Raw genomic sequence first — 18793 nt, 5'->3', positions numbered from 1 at the left:
AACAGTTGGAGTGTTGACCTATTTTATCATACAATTTTAAAGAAAAATATAGGTGATACACAAGAAGATACATGGCATCTTTTTGTTCTTAAATGAAGATATTTTATTCTAAAATATCAAAAGTAAGGCTAGATAGCTGAACTCTAAGCCTATATTAGCAAGTTTGCTCATGGAACCATTCCGCTAAATTCCACTGGTGGACACAAAAAATGCGTTCTGTCTCACAGACACCTTATGGCAGTTCCATGAAACAGAAAAATACCTGCTCTGGAAAAGGGATGTTTTTGCTTGTATAACTCTGTCTACACTAGGACAATTATGAGGGTCAAGGTGTCACAAGAACTCGTTTATTCGGTAAATAGAGCTTTCAAGCAAGCAGGGATAAGCTTCCCAAAGAAACTTCCAAATGGTCCATAGACCTAACCCCTGCATGACAGGCACAGTGTACATTTTTAATGGGAAAAATGAAATTGTTAAGAAATGCCATGTTAGAGAAAGTTCTATAGAAGGTTTAGTAAGAGACAATATTCAACAGCACAGCTGCTAATGACTCTTTAGTCATAGCAGGGAATATTTTTAAAGATCAATTCAGCTCCTGTGAGGAATTATCAACTAACTTAAAACCCTAAATAAATTGACTCTAAAAATGAAAAGAAGAGTACACATCTAAGCCAGGGATATTGGTAAGACAATAAGAAGTCTCAATAAATACACCAGAAGGAAAAAAAAAAAAAAAAAAAAAAAAGACAGTGCAGAATGATTAGCAATGAGGAAATAATGACAAAAGATGAAACCAATGAGGCTGAATTCAATTTCTTCGTCACTTATATCTCCCCTGCTCCACAAGGGTTAACTGTAAGTAGAGAGCAAGGTACAGGACCAGGAAAAGAATAGGCTATCATTTAATCCTCACTCATTTAGGTAAGCCATAATATATTAAACAGTTTAAGAGAACACTAGAAATAATGTATGAATAGACAACATAGATAGCAGCTATACCAAACATGAGTGAAAACCTCAGTTGTGCTGATTGGAAATATCAAAACCCCTCAGAAATTAGTAAGAAATCAACAAAAACTTTCTTCAGTCAAGGTCAGAAAAACAGCTTGGTCATCAATAGCTGATACAGACTGACATAGCCTTAACATGCAACAAACAGATGGGCTCATCTTACAGAGGCTAAGATTATTTACCTTGTACAGCTTTAGAAAATTTTCTGTTGGCAGTAAGATGAAAAGGAAGGATTTTGGTCTGAGACAGCATTGCTTTCATACTGAGCTTGCACTCATGCTGAGCTTCTCATTTGTGTACCTAATCTCCTATTACAGCCAGCAGAGACTCTATTCAATTCACAGGATCCCTGCCTGGACACAGGTGCCTACTGCCACTGGAGATGCCCTAGGGTTTCTCACCACGTGTGCATGATGGCCTGGAAGTGTAGAGACCTCAAAGGTCCTGTGTGATATCTGTCATGTTCTGCAAATACCCTGGCACATCAAATGGCACACGCTGCCTTTCTACTCTCCATTCCCCATAAGTGCAGGATCAGGCCCTTGCTCACATGCAGATACAGATGACACAGACAACATATAGGTGTCCCTCTGGAGCTGGGTACTGCCCTTCAGCTCTGATCTTGACCACCCACTAGGGCTCCTAGCATCTTTTTGTATAAATATTTGTTCTATTCTTTTCTTTGCAGTTGTTTTCTCTCTTATAAATATTTTATTAACTATGGATCTCATATTACTTTCACGTACTATTTACCCACGACTTAATCAGATTGGACTGTTACCTGTTTATACACAGTCTTTTTATAACCCCAGGCAAAATTCTCTTTGAGAATACCTTTTGAGAATACAACTTTGAGAGCACAGTTTTTACAGGGAAGATTCCCTGAAGTCTTATTTCCTGTTCATGGGGATTAACATGTAAAATAATGTTTAGATAAACCAGAAAAAATTGCATTAGCCCCAAACTATATAGATCTGACACACTGACTACAGAAGTCTCATAGGTAATGTAGAAAGCCTCAACAGCAAGCAAAAAGGCAAACATGGCTGCTGTCAGGGAGAAGGAGAAGAAGAAGTGTTACAGGCAAACCAGCCTAACCTGGAGAATAAGCATACAAGGCAGTCAACACGAGATTTTTGTGAACAAACTGTATAAAAAATAATTTTCGCAAGATAAAAAAGCCTGGACTGTGAGAGGAACACAGCAAATGAGATGTACTTGTTCATGCGGCCTTTGACTTTGTCCTACCTGATGTTCCTCAAAAAACCAATCATGGAAATACTGTTTAGATTAAATCCCCTGTATAGATGGTTGCAGAACCAGGTTAATGTGAACCTGAGCACTCAAAGTTTAGTGCTGGGCCCATTATCTTCCAGTAATTTCATTAATCAAGCCAATGATTTTAAAAAACCCAAAGGACAAAAAAACACTTTTGAAATAAAATGTTAATCCTTGAGGGAATGCATTTACAAACCTAAATGGCCTCCAACCTGAAAAATGGCCAGAAATAAATATGAAAGCAATTAAATGTGTGTAAAACACTTTATAAAGAATCAAATAGAATAAAACAAGTTTTAAAAAGTTACAAAACAAGTCCAACTGGTTAAGTAGCAGCACAGCAGAAAAATATTTACTGGGACCACAGATTGAACAACTATTTTTATATACCAAGGTCCCTCTGGAGCATGGAAGTCCATTCTGCCCAGTATTTAGAGCCTCAGTTTGATTGGCACAACCATTACACTTAGATCACACTTTAAAAATCATGCAGCAAGTCAGAAAATACAGGCAAGCAGACAATATATTCAGAAAAAAAATTATACCAAACTATTTTAATCTATAGTGTCCATCTATGTCTAGAAAGACATCAGTTGAACAACTGATAAAAACCTCATGTTCACTTGCAACCCAGATGCATGCATGAAGGATGAAAACAGCAAACCATACAGAAATCCATTGCCTGTTACAAGAAGTAGTAGCTTAAAAAATGCAAGATTTTTCCTCTTAAGCCTCTCAACTCAGCTTTCTGAGCTAACCTCTGGAACACATCTCCTTACACTCATAATTCTTCCCCTGCTAGATGTGCCTGCCAGGACAGGATCTCGCTTGTGAAGTCCAGCAGACCACCTACATCTCCCTGAACTATATGTAAGGGTTTATCAGCACAGTTTCTGCCAGTGAAGCTGTATTTATACTGGGATATTCTGTCAGTCTTGTGGGCTGAGAAGGAAGGAAGGCGCAGATTCATACTTGACTGTGATTTTGTGGTTGTTTATACACAGAGTTCTAGCTGAGAGGGGTACACCAGCATTACCTTGAGGAAGTGGCCATGACTGTGGTCAAGCAAAGAGCAGAAATGGCTGTAAATTGCTTTCAGAAAGAGAGAAAGCAAGACATAGAATTACCTAATTAAATGACAATGTCTGTGTCTAATCAAGTATCTAAACCTGAGATAGCTGACATGTATTCTCTTTGTAGGCAATGGAGATGTTGTCAACTGAGCCTCAGGAGAAATTCATCTCACCCTCATGCAAGAGTAAATGGGCAAAATTGACTCCAGTGATCTGCACTGCAGAAGCAGTTGCTTCTTTTTAGATTGTGAAAGGAGCCTGGGGTAAAAGTATTTGTTTTAGATATGCAAAAGTTTAGTGAAAACCCACCCCACAAGTGCAAAGAAAAAAATAATGAAGATTGTAGAAACCAAAATGGAAAGGAAAAGCTAATAATATTAGAAAAGAAATCAGGAGCTCAGCAAAATTGACTTATAAAATACTATGATGAGGAACTATCAGCTAGAATTCAGCAGAATTATCTTTTACCTGATAATGTTGATTTGATAAAAAAATATTTACATTTGCAGAGTTTGTTAGTTCTGGCAAGGTCTACAAAACTAAACTAAGTGTCACGCTTGGAGAAAAACTATATTGTAAAACAAAAACTGTGAAGTTAATTCAAATTTCCACAGTCCTCTATGTCTATTTTTAATTATTACAATTTAGGCTCTTACAAGCAAAGGAAAGGACAAAATTCAAGGTCAAATGACATTATTTTGTGAATTGTTGAAAGGGAATGTAAATGGAAAACTATGGCTTCTCCAACCAATAAAATAGTGGCTTAAGTAAATACTCTTATCTACATTTCTTGGTACTTATTTGAAGTGTGGTTATTGAGTTGTTTTACATGCTATAATAAATGCTTCACAGAATATTTCCATGCAATTTTAGCAGCAAGTGGTGATAATTGAGTTTCATAAAAGTATGAAAAATATTAATGACTAATATTATTAATAAAATAATAAACTTACTGTTAATTAAAATATGAATGAATTAATATTAATTAATGAAACTAGGAATTTTTTTCTCGAACTTAATAAATGCACACAAGTTTGTAGAAACTTTCTCAAACTTACCACTGGTGACTCTCAGCACTCCCAGCATCCAGCTGAACAGCCTTTTCAGCTTTAATCTTTCCTGTAAATGGAGTACAGTATATGAAAGGATTTATTGTACTCTTCCACGTTTTAGGTGACTCCCAAGAACAAAGCAATCTGATTTACTGTAGCAGCAAAGAAATTGCTTCCTGTTCTTAGAAACATTTAGATGAACAGTGTAACACCCTGGCTTTACTTCATTTACATAGTCATACACTTACATATAAGTATATGTAAACTATACATGCAATTTTAGTATTTTCCTTTAAAATCCAATTCAGACACAGTTAAATCAGATAAGGATTAGGTTGGACTGCCAAAGGAAGGCATCATGTCTGTGAGACTGAAGAGCCTTAGAAGCAGGTAAGACAAGCACCTGTCAGAAGAACCAGCAAAGCTGTTTCCTGCCTTTGGAAGTTCTTTTCTAGCACAAAGCCTTCCCTTAAGTTCCACTTTTAACTGAATAAAGATGACAGTAGGTGATTTGATCAAACCCACGCTCCCAGTAAGAAGTTTAGATGAGATGCTTGCTGTTTGCAGAGTCTCAGCTGCAACCAATTAAGCTGCACTGACATTTCTGTAGTGTAAGTTAACTTCATAAAAACAAAGAATAGCATACACAGTCCTCCAACCCAGTGGAATGAAAAATAACCATGAAGCTACTGCCAGCTCTCCTGCAGTCTCAAGCCCTTGGCAGCACTTCCAAAAACTGAGATGAAAAGGCTGCCACCACTCCCACTTCATGAGAAGGAGCCAAACTAGGCTGGTTACTCAACACCTAAGACCCACTTTCATTCCATCACTCTTTATTTCTCCCTGTCTTTTGCTGTGCCATCAGCAGAGGTTACATGCAGTTACAGAATCACAGAATATGTTCAGTTAGAAAGAACCTACAAAGACCATTGAATCCAACTCCTGGCCTGCATAGGACCACGCCAAAGAGCCACACCATGCGCCTGACAGCATGGTCCAAATGCTTCTTGAACTTTCTCAGGCTGCTGCTGTGACCACTTCCCTGGGGAGCCCAGTACCTAACCACACTCTGGTAAAGAACCTTTTCCTAATATCCAACCTAAACCTCCCCAGACACAACTTCAGTCCATTCCCTTGGGTCCTGTCACTGAGCACCATAGAGATCAATGTCTGCTCCTCCTCTTCCTCCCATGAGGAAGTTGTAACTGCAGTGACATCTCTCCTCAGTCTCCTCTTCTCCAGGCTGAACAGACAAAGTGCCTTCAGCTGCTCCTCATACAAGGAGCTACCCAACAAGGCCCTTCACCATCCTTGTAACCCTCCTTTGGAAGCTCTCCAATAGCTTAACATTAATCTTTTTTACATTGTGTTACCCAAACCTGCCCCCAGCACTGGAGCTGAGGCTGCCCCAGTGCAGAGCAGAGCAGGACAATCCCCTCCCTTGCCCCCAGTTGGTGATTGCCCGGCTCTCTGATTTGCCAAGGTCTCTCTGCAGGGTCTCCCTGCCCTCAAGAAACTCAGTAGCTCCTCCCAGTTTTGTATCCTCTGTGAACCTGCTCTGTTTCCCTTCCAGCCCTGTGTCCAAGTCATTTATGAAGATGTTGAAGAGCACAGGACCCAAGATGAAGCCCTGTGGAACACCCCTGATGACAGGTCCCCAGCCTGATGTCACCCCATTCACTGTAACTCTTTGTGCCTTACCCGTGAGCCAACTGCTCACCCATCCCATGACGTGTATATCCACCTGTGTGCTGGACATTTTGTGAGAAAGATCATGTGAGAGAAAGTATCCAGAGCTTTACAGATATCTAAAAATATTACATAAACTGGTTTCCCTTGATCAGCTGGGTGGGGTACTTTGCCATAAAAGGAAGTCAGGTTTGATAAGCAGGACTTTGCTCTCATGAAGGAAACTGACTGTGACCAATGACTGCATTGTCCTCCAGATGTTTTACTATACCTCCCAGAATAATCTTCTCCATAACCTCACCAGACACTGAAATTAGATTGACAGACCTGTAGTTTCCAGGGTCCTCCTTCTTGCCCTTTTTAAAAATAAGGACAAAGTCAGCCAACTTCCAGTCAGCTGGACCTCTCCAGATTCCCAAGACTGCTCAAAAATCATCAGGAGAGGTTTTCATATGACGCCAACTAGTTCTCTGAGCATTGTTGGATGAATCCCAACAGATTTTTAGGAATCCAGCTGGAGCAGCAGATCCTACACAATTCCCAGGTTGACTGGGAATTGATCATTCTTGCAGCCATGGTCCTCCAGCTCAGGGCACTGATAACACCTTGCTCCATCATCCATACTGGAGACAGAGGCAAAGAACACATTAAACATCTCTGCCTTGTCCATGTCCCCATTTGTGAGGTGACCACACTCATCCTGTAATGGGCTCATGTTATTTTTACACCGCCTATTGCCATTGATACATTTGAAGAAATACTTTTTATTGTCTCCCACAGTCCTGGCCAGCTTCAAGTCCAGCCACTGGTAAATGCAAACAATCCAACAAGAGAATTTACTGTTTTCATTTACTTTCTGTCATAGTCCTCACTGCATTGTAGGATTTATGTACAAAGTCAAGTTGCTACTAAAGCAAAGACAGTATCAATTAAGTTGCTAAGACAGTGCAAGTTTTCAGGAGTATTTAGATGACAAAAGGATCGGAAAAAGGAAGGACCTTGAAGGAAAGAAAAGGAAGGACCCAGACAACTGAGGCTGTCTTTGGAATAAGTTACAACAGCACGAAAGCATGACACTGCCTTTAAAGAACGACAAAGGATAGCTGAAACTGCTTTGTCAGTGACATTGTCACTGCAAACAGAACAAAAAGTCAATGAGAGGTGTCACAAAAGACAAAATAACCCAAACTTGGGCTACCCTTACAAAACCTGATTTGGTGCAGCAAAAAAAGGACAGGGCAATGGAGAGACAGAAGAAAGAGAGAAGTGCTCTGAGATAAAGGCAAAAAGGATTACGAACAGTGCCTTGACTGGAGGAGAGTGGCACAGTGTAGAGAAGATGTAGGTTTTAATGTAATAAAAAGAAGGCCCAAAATAAAACTAGCCCATATCCATCCAGACAGTGAAAGAAAGGGCAATGCTTTTAAAAGCAATCAAAAAAAGAGCGCTATGATGAAGAAAATTAAAATCTTGTGGCGATTAAATTGTCAAACAGGACATATGGGGAGAGATGTCTGGAAGCAACATCAATTGTCACACACAACTTCTGTTTCTGGTCAACAGTTCCTCCAGACTGACAAAGTTTCATCCCCATCATCACCACAAAAGAGGCTGCTGATATGCAGGAGTGCTCCCTGACCACAGGAAAGCAGAAAAACAAACTTTGACCCAGCCTCAGCATTTATTTATTCCTCTTGCTCTCCCAAAGATGCAATTAAGAAACTGTGCTGACAGCATCTGGGAGTGTTCACGTTCTGCATCCATCTGTTTCTCAACAAAATACAGGATTTTAAGGCAATCTGCAGAGACAACAGCCTTCAATTATGACCCATAATACTTTTCTGCCACTGATTTTGGATGTCTCATTGTGGGGAGAATGAAATGAAGTTGTAAACTGTGGTGGTATACTGCACGAACATTATCATTACAGTACAAATGCTCCCATTTATTGGAGTGCAAATTCCTCATATTGGAAAACTTAACCAAAGTTTAAAGCATGTTTCACTACATTCATATGGCATTCTTCATAAACATTTTTCCTCTTACCATCAGTTACATATTTCCTCTTCTCCTCAGCATCAGTAGTCATCTCAAACAGATCTCCATAAGCACGTGCAAGCCTCCAAAGAAAGTCCACACAGTTTTCATACTGAAAGTAGAGGACAGCTACATAATTTAAGTGATCAGAATGTGATATAAACAGTTTATTTCCACAATGCTTAAAATTAAAACCATGCTTAAAGCGAGTAATCAGAAGATGGCAAAATTTTTGTTATTTTTCCATCCTTCCACATACTACTTTTTGCTTAGAACTAATTTGCTTGAGAACCAATTGACCAATTTTCCATGAACAAAAGAGAATACAGCTTTCAGAAACACCCTAGACTGTCTAAAGAAGTTTTATTTTAAAAACCAGTTTTAATGTCTTTTAATATAACCATTTACAAGATAATTCAGTAAAGCACAACAAATCTCTGAACAAAGTGATGTGTATTTTCTTTAGGGAAGCCATAAGCACCACATTATCTCATTTACCTTCTTTGGTGTTCCAATATTCAGATGAAAATACAATCAGAACTAATGCTTGCCAAACCAGAATAAAATGCTTCACGGACTTGAGCATCAAACCACCTTTAAATTTTATCTGGAGTTACATATGGGCCAGTAAAGTCAAAGGAAAAATTCACATGAAGGATATTAGAAAGGTACAAGCAGACTAGATGCTCATAGTTCAAGAACAGTAGGTCTGGTTACTGCTTAATTCTACAGGATTTTCTCACACAGACTATTCCAAAACCAGCAGAAGTACAATTTACATCCAAGAAAGCCCATGACTTTTCTTTGTTTTATGCAAGAATTCCTATGTCAAACAAAGCCTCAAAGTTATTGAATTAGAATGGGATATAAAATAGTAGAACTCCTGTGCCCACACAACATGAATATTGACACCACTTCGAAATACTGCTTTTTGACTGTATTTTAAAAACATGCTTGAAATTTCATCATCCATTTCTATGTGCATTTTAAAGCTTATGTTTAGTTCTCAAAAGCAGTGCAAAGCATAAGTTAATATCAACATAACATTAAGTTTACCCACAATACCTTGTCCTCTTTCTCAAGCAGCAGTCTGAAGCCCTCCCTTTTATCATCCTCTGAACCCTTGTGCAAACCGTCCACCTGCTGTAAAAAATTAAATAAGTCTTCATCTTCTTCTGATTTCACCATGGCACCAGGTGATTTCATACATCTCTTTTCTTCCTCGGAGTCTCCTTCAGAATCAGTATGAGCCGTAAGGTAACTAAAATCACAGAAAATAACCATTTTTTTCTTTTTAAAAAACGGCACTGTTAAATTAAAAAGCAAAAAATTCAGAGCACAACTTATCCCAGTTGTCCAACCTTAAAGGATTTTTATTAATGATAACAAGCTTATTGTTATTATTACAAAACCTTTATCTTCAAAGGGACAGCACAATCATATTCCAAACATAACAGGTAAGTAATTATACTGTCCTGCTGCTTATACTCCATTAAAAAATGCAGATACATATTAGAAACACATGTAGCCTTGTGTTTCAAATGCAGAACACTTGAAATCATTAATGTGCTTTAAGACATGCTCTGTAACCCTGAATAGGCCTCTTCAACTCTTTACCTCAACTTCCCTATTTTTTGAAATAGGAATGAGCTTACTAACCAAAATATAAGTGCTATAACAATCACTTATACCATATTTTCTTAAACACTTTCAAGATCTAAATACAAGCCAATAAAAATAACACCATTGTTATAAATTCCTTATTTCTTCTGAGCATTCTGAAGTTCAGAGTATCTGAAACTGGAAAAGAGCTTATATTAATTCATGATGCTTATTGCACAAGTACTCAGGACAAGGCAGTCCAGGGCAAAGAAATATTTGCAAAAGCATAAATATCACACAGAGATAAGCAGGTGGCCTTACTGTCCAAAGTGATGAGAATACATTAGGGTATTCCAATTTCAAAGAAGAGGAGCTGATGGCATTGTTGTTAAAAAGTAGCCTTTTGCTTCTGTACTAAAAATGGACAGAGAAGCCTCATCTTCTGCACTTCCTCTTTTGAAAACACTGTTCCGCAGAGAAGTAATAATGTAAACCTATCAGCTGCCAAGTTCAGAGATTTTCTAAATGGTTACTATGAGTACAAAAAGCATGGAATGTACTATACATATTAAGTAACTGAATAATCAAAGTAGGCCATGACAGTCAGAATATACAAAATCTACTTCTTTTTTCAAAAATACAACCAGAGCAGAATGCTAGCAGTCAAAATGAAGGTTATTAATCATGACTTTTAAATACTCTGTTTTCAATATGTTGCTTTCAGAACAGATCAGTGTATCAGAGCAGATACACTTACAGCCTCTAAACAAACAAGTACAGCTGCTTGTGAAGATACAGAAGTGTTAGATGTGGCATGACAGTTTTGCTGCAAAATTAACCAGTGACAGAGGAAAGAGGAGTCAAAATACACTTGGATAAAACAATATATACACAGACCATGCGTACATGTTGAAACTGAAAAAATATCATGGAGCAGAACAGAGATGGGGAACTTCAAATGTTTCTACGGATTTGTTTTACATAATCTTGATGATGCTGAAGTTGATGACACATCCTATGCTGTAACTTGCAGAGACTATATTCAGTCACAGAACACTTATTTTCATTTTCTGAAGCATGTCTAAAAACAGAGTATATAGTTCTTTCATAGTTATTTTCAAGTGGAGACAGAAACATATCATGGCTGCATTTGTAAGAGCCCCAACTTAATACAATGTACAAGGGAGTTCCTGGGGAATGGAACAATCTTTAAGCTCCAATACAAAACTCCATGACGTAAAGTATGTTTGGAAAACATCATTCCTCATATGGTTTAGATACTCCATTCCCCCTAATTAAAAGATAAATGCACTGAGGATTTGGGCAATTCCCAACCTAAGATAAGGGCACTAGATAATATAAAAGAGCAACAACTAAGCAGAAAAGACACTATCCCCGGTTACAAGAATTTGGGCACTGCATCAAATGCTACCTAATCAGGTAGATATGAAAGTGAGAATCAGTGTTTAGAAGTCAGTGTTGATGTTGCATTCTTTACCTTTGCTGCATAAACATCTGCTAAAATTTCTATGATCAAAACTGTTCAGCATTAGACAACAGATAAAAATGATTATTAGAAAACGCTATTCTCCCAGCAAAAATATAATGGCTGGATGACAAATACAAGGTTGGGTTGACACCCAAGCCCATTGGGCTGTCAGTCCAAACAATCCCAGCAGAGATTTCCAGCATATCAAATGTCATGACAAAACACCAAATTGAGGCCAAACATCGAATTCAGATGACATCAGGCAAGTCATATATTTATTGGGAGACTGTGAACCCACAAGGAGCTAATTACAAAACAACAGAGACAGCAGGGTCATTTCTCACCCATTCCCTCATCTCCACTGTCATGGCAAATTCTCTCCTACCTCCTCTACTTACCTTCTTTATGAAGCCTCAAAGAATTCAAATGTGGAACAGACCCTCTTAAACATTTACTAGAATGTCATAACTTTCAATTTCCTTGTTGAGCTAGATCTGCCTTCAACAAAGCAGCTAACAGTCTTATACATCTACACTTTCTAAAGCACTAAAATCAGTACTAACACAAACAGAACTGGACATTCTTAACACAGTTTAAAAACTCCAGGACTTGAAGGACTGATAACACTACTCCAAAAAAGAAATAAACAGAAAACCAGAAACAGTCATTATGGTTTGTTTTACAAATATTCCATTCAATAGAAATCTGCAATTTTACCTGGTATTTTCCTGCAAGAGGTTTTATCAGATAATAAACAGAAAAGTGAGTATTTACAAGCGATAAACACATTGATAATATTTGAGAAAATGGAAGAATGTCTAAAAAATATCTGGAGGCAGTGCCAAGTTGTTTTCACCTTTATAACCAATAGATTTTAAATAAAAGAAAAAAACAGTGATAAGAATGTGAGGGGCAACGATCAACCAACAGGACTCAGCTGTATCACAATTGACTGTTCAAAGTTCAAAGAACAAATGGAAACTGCTGGATACTCACCCCACCGTGGTTAAGCAGTTCAGTAAATCCTAGCACCTAGTACTGGATTAAAACAAACCCTGAGCTACATGGTATAAAACACCCCTGTGGTATAAACACACTTGGGTGGTTCAAAAATGGTATTGGGGTGTCCATAAATTGGCAGACACTGGGCCTAACCAGGTACCATTTGTTCACAACACTTCAGCTTTTAGACAGATCAAATATCATATGTCATCTCCCTGCCAACTTAGAAAAAACCCACAAGCTGACACAAACACCCTCTCATCTGCTCTGGCTAATTCCACAGAAAGGTGATTATATGTCACAGATGGATCTGGATCAAATCTGCACTGTATGATCCAGCAAAGTGCATATCCATCAGTAATGATAAGTGGCTTTCAAGGAAAAGTCTGGCAAACTGGATTCTTAATCCAACTGAAAGTTGCATTTAAAAGAAATGAACAGCAAAATAAATCAGCAAATGCTAAGTGAAGTGATACTCAGAAACAGGCAAGAGAATTCTTTTTTCCTGTTGACTAAACTATTTCAAGGAAAAATTATAAATAGAACATCTGTCAGAAAAGAATTTACTGCAGTGAATCTTTCTGGTGCCTGATGTCAAATGCAGTTTGAAGACCTTGGATGCTGGGCCAGCTGAAGGCGGGGGCCGAGCATGACACTGATGTCCAGGGTTTATCACTGCCGTATCAAGGAGGAAACAGCTTAAAAATCACAAAGAGGAGAATTTGGTGACATGCTCCATTCCAGGTGGTCATCTAGACACAATTTATTGTATTTGTAAATGAATGACTGCTTGTTACACATTCTCAAATGTTAAACATTGATTTTTTTTCACTAGGACATTACCGGAACTGAAACAAACAAAAAAAATAGTATACAGAAAAGCACAGACTAGAAACCACACGCTTTACCATTTAATGTCTCATCCATTCAGTGCACCTTCCGTTCAGATGGTCATTATGTAAAAATATAGTTCATGTATTAAAACACATGTGGTATTTCTCCACTTACAGAAATATATATTTTTGTAAAGCAAAACAAAAAGCTTCTCTTCCCAGGGTGTTGAATACCAACAGTGACATTGAGAACATGCCCAGAGCAGATCAAAGCACTGAGAGCCTTATCAGAGACTGTCAGCTTCCAATATTTAATGAAAAAACTAGGTAGTATTAAAAGTTTTTCTGCAAGAAGTTTACAAACCTGAAACCAATGTAGTCATACAACACAAATCCATAAAACTCTTCAGATAAACTAATCTGTCAATTCTCAGCATCTACCCATTTGCCAATTAAAACCAGAAGTGCTTAACTCAAGCAAAATCCTATCTTCTAGATCATGAAATTACTGCTGAGGCAGTGAAACACATCACATGCAGTTTAGATGGGAGTACAGAAAGGTGAAAAAATGTTTTATCAGTAAGAAAGAGCATTTTTTTTTCTCTAGTGCACAAAGAAGCACCTGAATGTTCCATTGTGTGTGGAATTCACCACAGGAGAGTACAAAACAATGCACATGGTGTAATGCCTACAGCATGTGAAGTGGTGATGTACAGTAACTGGAAAAAACCCAAGTGTTGCTGTTGACCCTCCTGGCCATGCACCACAGTCATTAAAGTTACAGAAGACCTCAGGAAAAGCTACACGTATTGCAACTGGACACATTAGGGTTTGGGTTTCTTTATCATTTGTTTACTTAAATGAAATCAAATTAATTCAAATTTAGAGAAGATATGAAAAACAAGCACATCAAGTACAAGGTGTTAACAGGAAAAAAAGCCCACCTCTTTTCAAAAGAGATTGAAAAACAGCATTGGGAAAGAACATAGCCAAATGACTAATGCTAACTATAACCTTGAATTATCTTCCTTGCTTCCGACTGTACGCAAATACTTCTCAGAGAAGGCCTCTCTTAAGGACATGTTCAATGCTCTTGCACACTATAATCACTTGTATTGGATCACCACATCAACTTCCTCGTCACACAAAAGAACCTGAACACACAAGTTTCCTTGGCCTGTTCTCAAAGAGCGACACATCACCCCTGATCAGAAAACAGAATTTTTCAAATGCTACATGTGGAATAACCCCTGAATTTGCATCTGTGGACCTGGTATTTTGTAAACTGGTGCCTTTGCCTTATCTGCATCTCTGAATATTTTATTCATAACATGAAGGCCTCTGCAAACCAACCAATGGATGAAATAATCTAAGAAACTAAGAGAACCAAGATGTTCCTCCACCAGCTGAAGGAGGAATGTCATTGAATACTTAATGCCAATCCTGAATACTTAAAATAAAGAACTGGTTCATAATAGAACTGACAAGTCTTAAAATATGGTATCAAAATATAAGACTTGTGAACCATGTGGGCTGGGATGTAACACAAAAAGAAATTCTGCTCAGAGGAACTGAAAGCAAATGTGGAGAAACTTTTAAATATAGAATTCCATTAATATGCTGCATGCTAGCTGTCATCAGAATATGATAGTTAGTTAAAATATTTTTAAAGAGAAAAGTTGACATAAGATAGGCAATTTACAGACATAATGCTGCCTACACAGACCTGTAAGACACGCTGAGAAGTGGCTCAAAAAACTCAGTTGCTATAAACACAGTATTAGTAAATTGCATGTAAGTATCTAATCTGATTATACCAAAACAAAGTTGTAATTACAGGAGATTAATGTCAAGACAAAAATACAGTGCCTCTCCTGGACTCCTGGTACACATCATCCCCTGGCGTGTTCCTCAACTAGTGAGAATAAAAGATCCCATTAACGACAACTTGACTACAAGATGTGGTCAAAACTAGGAACTTTCTGCCTTACTGACTCAGTATCCTAAATTCCTCATGGTCACTTTTTGGGCCACCAGAAAGTGTATACAACAGCACATATACATAAACATTGCCATTTGTACAGAGGTTCTGCTCAGACATAGCTTCCATAGTATGCAATGCCTCTAGGCAGAACACTAACAACTCACCTGTGAGGCTGATAAAAAACAATTATAAGGAAAAGCACATTAACATTCGTACAGTTTGAACAAACTCTGTCAAAGACACTTTGCACTAGAAGCACTTTCAAAATTACACCATTATTCTTCTGAACTTTGCCTCTCATTTCATAGCTATGTAGCAATACTGCATCAGTGTTACCAAATACACTCCTAACATAAAACAAAAATCTGTATTGTTTGGCATCAAGCCAACTTCAGCCATAGTGCAGATTCAGAGACGGTCACCAAGAGCCTTCTCTGATCTAAAAACTGCTAATCTGAATGTTTGTATTTTTTTCCAGAAGTATAAAATCTATATAAAACTTTTAAAGGGCTCCTGTTTACAGTTTCATATAGGTAATGATGCAACTTGCACTGCATGTGTACAGTAGAATATACAAATTATTATTAACTCACCCTCCTTCACTTTCTGCCTCCTCAGAGCTGGTAGTTTCTCTTGCACCAGAAGCTGTGTCTGCTTTTCTCCGCCTGGTTGCTCTGTGTGATGGGCTAACTCTCTGAACATCACTCTTCCCTTGAAGCTCATTTCGAACAAGCTCTTCAAGTTTTGGAATAGCTTCTTTCAGAAATTCCACCTCTCTCTTCAGTTCATCCACGCTTAGTAGCAGGCCATTCAATTTTTCTAGGATCTGCAGTTGCCTTCCATGTAAAACCATTACTGCTCCCTGCTCATTAGGAGCCTCATTTTGCAAGCCCGCAGAATTAATTTTGTTACCTATATCCCGGAACGCACGTACACACACAGCTGCGCCGGGCTTTCGGATCTTGCGGTACCAAACCAGCACCAGGCTTAATCCAGCAGTCCCTGCCATTAGGCCCAGTATTAGTCCTTTATTTTCAAAGGGAGACATTTCTGCAGGCTCCTAGAATTGTGAGACAACAATAACAGAGTTTAAGATGTTTTCCCCTGCTCTACGCAAACGACTTGCTCCGTTCTGAAATCACGAAAGTGTAAGGCAGGAAGAACGGCAGACACAAAGTTACACTTTTTGCAGGCTCTGCAATACAAGGCAGCAAAAACAAGACAGAAGTGGGTTTGGGAGTGTGAGGGGCGCGGGCACGTGGGCAGGACCGCAGCCTTCACTGTGAACCGTCCCGGCACCCTGGGATTTGTTTGTTTTAATGCGAGAAACTCATATAATCGGATTTTCCGCCACTGCAGAGAGGCAGCACCCCAGCTGTCAGGCCGGAGCGCCGCCCGGAGGGGCGTCACGCCGGTCCCCCAGCCCCACCACGCCGAGGGGCTCCGGAGCCCACCTCCCGCCCGCCCCGCAGCCCCGCGGCCCGGCCGCCCCGGCAGCGCCGGCCCCGAGCCCAGCGCCGCCCCCGGTACGTACGGACGGCCGAGCCGAGCCGGGAGCAGCGCCGCGTCCGGCCCAGGAGCCCGCAGCTCTCCCGCCGCGGCCAAGGGGGCGGCGATACCCGGATCGAGGGGGCCGGGCCTCGGCCGCGCCGCCGGCCCCGCCGCCCCGCTGACGCGCTGCCCGCTGGAGGAGGGATTCCCGCGGCGCTGGGGATCCCGGCGGGCCCCGGCGCTGCGGGACGCCGGCTGCACCCGCCACGGACGTGGCTCGAAATGCGCCGTTCTAGAGCAAATGTACCTGTTCGAGTGTCTGTCCTCAGTCTGGTGGCCACTCGATTTCACCGATTTAATCTTTTGCTACTTGTAGGCCGTAGAGAAATTGTGTTTCCACCGCGTTGGTGGAGACCTGAAGCTGCAAAATCACGGAGAAACCCCGCCCATTTGCCAGGAAGACAAAAGGGCAGTCCAGGCACAAAAGCTTCATTGCTATATCAGCCATCTAAGGGCGTGAAACTGATTTCACCAAAGTCCATTATAGATTGCCCAAAGTCTGGAGCAATTTAGCATAGAATCATGGAACGGTTTGGGGTGAAAAGGAGCCCTAAAGGCTATTCGTTTCCAGTGCCCCTGCCATGGGCAGGGACATATTCCACTAGAACAGCCTGGTCAAAGCCCCATCCAGCTTGGCCATAAACACTTCCAGGGTCGGGGCATCCACAGCTTCCCTGGGCAATCTCTCCCAGTGCCTCACCACCCTCACAGTAAAGAATTTTTTACCAGTGTCTAATCTAAACCATTTCTCTTTCAATCTGAACCCATTTCCCCTTGTCCTGTCACTCCCTGCTCTAGTAAGTGGTATTGCCCCATCTTTCCTCTAAGTTCCCTTCAGGTACGGGGAAGGCCGCAACTAGGTTACAGCAAAGCGTTTTCTTTTCCAGGCTGAACAATCCCAGTTCTTTCAGCATTTTTTATAGCAGAGGTGCTCCATCCCTCTGATTAACTTGGTATTCCTTATCTGGACTCATTCCAACAGTTCAATGTCCTGTGTTGGGGAGCCCATAGCTGGATGCAGCACTGCAGATGGTGTCTCATCAGGGCAGAGTAGAGGGGCAGAACTTGGATTTATCAGAGTGTATTTATCAGAACTTGTATTTATCAGAGGTATTGCTCCTTTGTCCCATCTGAGATCACTTTTACTGGTGACTCTCACAAGACTCTCCTTTGCCCTTTATGACAAAAGGATCTGGCTCCTGTTTCTGGCCTTGAACAGAAGAAGGATCATTACAGACAACCTGCTCTGACCATTCGTCTTCCTGAAGGCTTGTGGAGAGCCTGTGCAAAACATCCTGCCAGCATTTACAAAGATAAAACTCATGTTTTTCCATGTGAGGGCTTATGGAAACCATCATGGAAACCAGTGTGTCTGTGCAATGGAAGAAGCTCTTCAACAGCTGAAATTGTCCTCAGCCATATCAATCAGAAACAAAGGAACACAATTCTTAAAAAAAACACTAATTGCCTTTAGAAAGTCAACAGAGTGCTGGTGAAAACAAAAAAAAGTACCAAAACCAGGTACCAAGAACTCAAGAATTTTCAGTCTTAGTACAAATTAGGATTGTAAATCAGTCTAATGTCTATTTATCTCCAAAGAATATAGTTTAAAACAATTACAGTGCTAAACTAATTCTTCATTAAGAACCTGAGGATGAAATTACCATTATGAGACCAAACTACAATCTGAGACAAAGGTAGAAATTTGCTTCAGTATTTTACAGGTTTCCCAGTTACAATACAACAATAACAAAATGTATAATCTGTTCTTACGTTTGTAACTTGAAATTTTTAAACCCTGGATGGAAATCTCCTCAATTTTATGGAAACTTCACTAAACTCAAATTATTTTAACAAATTTCACTTTAAGTGGTGGGTTTAAGATGCACAATCCCTCAACATTTTAAAATGGAACAAGAAAACAGAAATCTCCATATTCTGATAGTGTTTCAAGTGTTCAGGAACAGTAATATAAGTGTGTTGGAAAACCTTTAATTTTGGGCTTTTTTTTTAGTATAGTCTGCCAAAATCTTTCCATAAGCCAATTAAAACAGGAAAGGATTTTTAAAAGAGAATTAATTGGAGGGCAAACATAGCACAGAGCTGAAACAAAATACTGTGGGTGGAAAAAGCTAAGTGAGTATTTTCAAAGATTTACCAAAGTGACCGTTTCAGGCTGCAGGCCTTAGACA

The 18793-nt window shown here is 39.6% G+C and overlaps 1 protein-coding gene across 1 annotated transcript in view; it reads right to left on the bottom strand.

Annotated features, from left to right (window-relative positions):
• RMDN2 (regulator of microtubule dynamics 2) overlaps positions 1–16288 on the bottom strand; it is a 45677-nt gene extending 29389 nt beyond the window's left edge. The window contains exons 1-4 of the mRNA XM_066315916.1: positions 15644–16288; positions 9206–9401; positions 8150–8252; positions 4421–4481 (exon numbers count right to left, since the gene is read on the bottom strand). Of these exons, the coding sequence (XP_066172013.1) occupies positions 4421–4481; positions 8150–8252; positions 9206–9401; positions 15644–16098 (815 nt within the window). The 5' untranslated portion in view covers positions 16099–16288. The remainder of the gene's footprint in view (positions 1–4420; positions 4482–8149; positions 8253–9205; positions 9402–15643) is intronic.
• Between the last annotated feature and the right edge of the window lie 2505 nt (positions 16289–18793).

The sequence above is a fragment of the Sylvia atricapilla genome, chromosome 3 (genome assembly GCF_009819655.1).
Source record: "Sylvia atricapilla isolate bSylAtr1 chromosome 3, bSylAtr1.pri, whole genome shotgun sequence".
NCBI lineage: Eukaryota > Metazoa > Chordata > Aves > Passeriformes > Sylviidae > Sylvia > Sylvia atricapilla.
The sequence above is the reverse complement of the archived record's forward strand: the minus strand, read 5'-3'. Positions and strand labels throughout refer to the sequence as shown.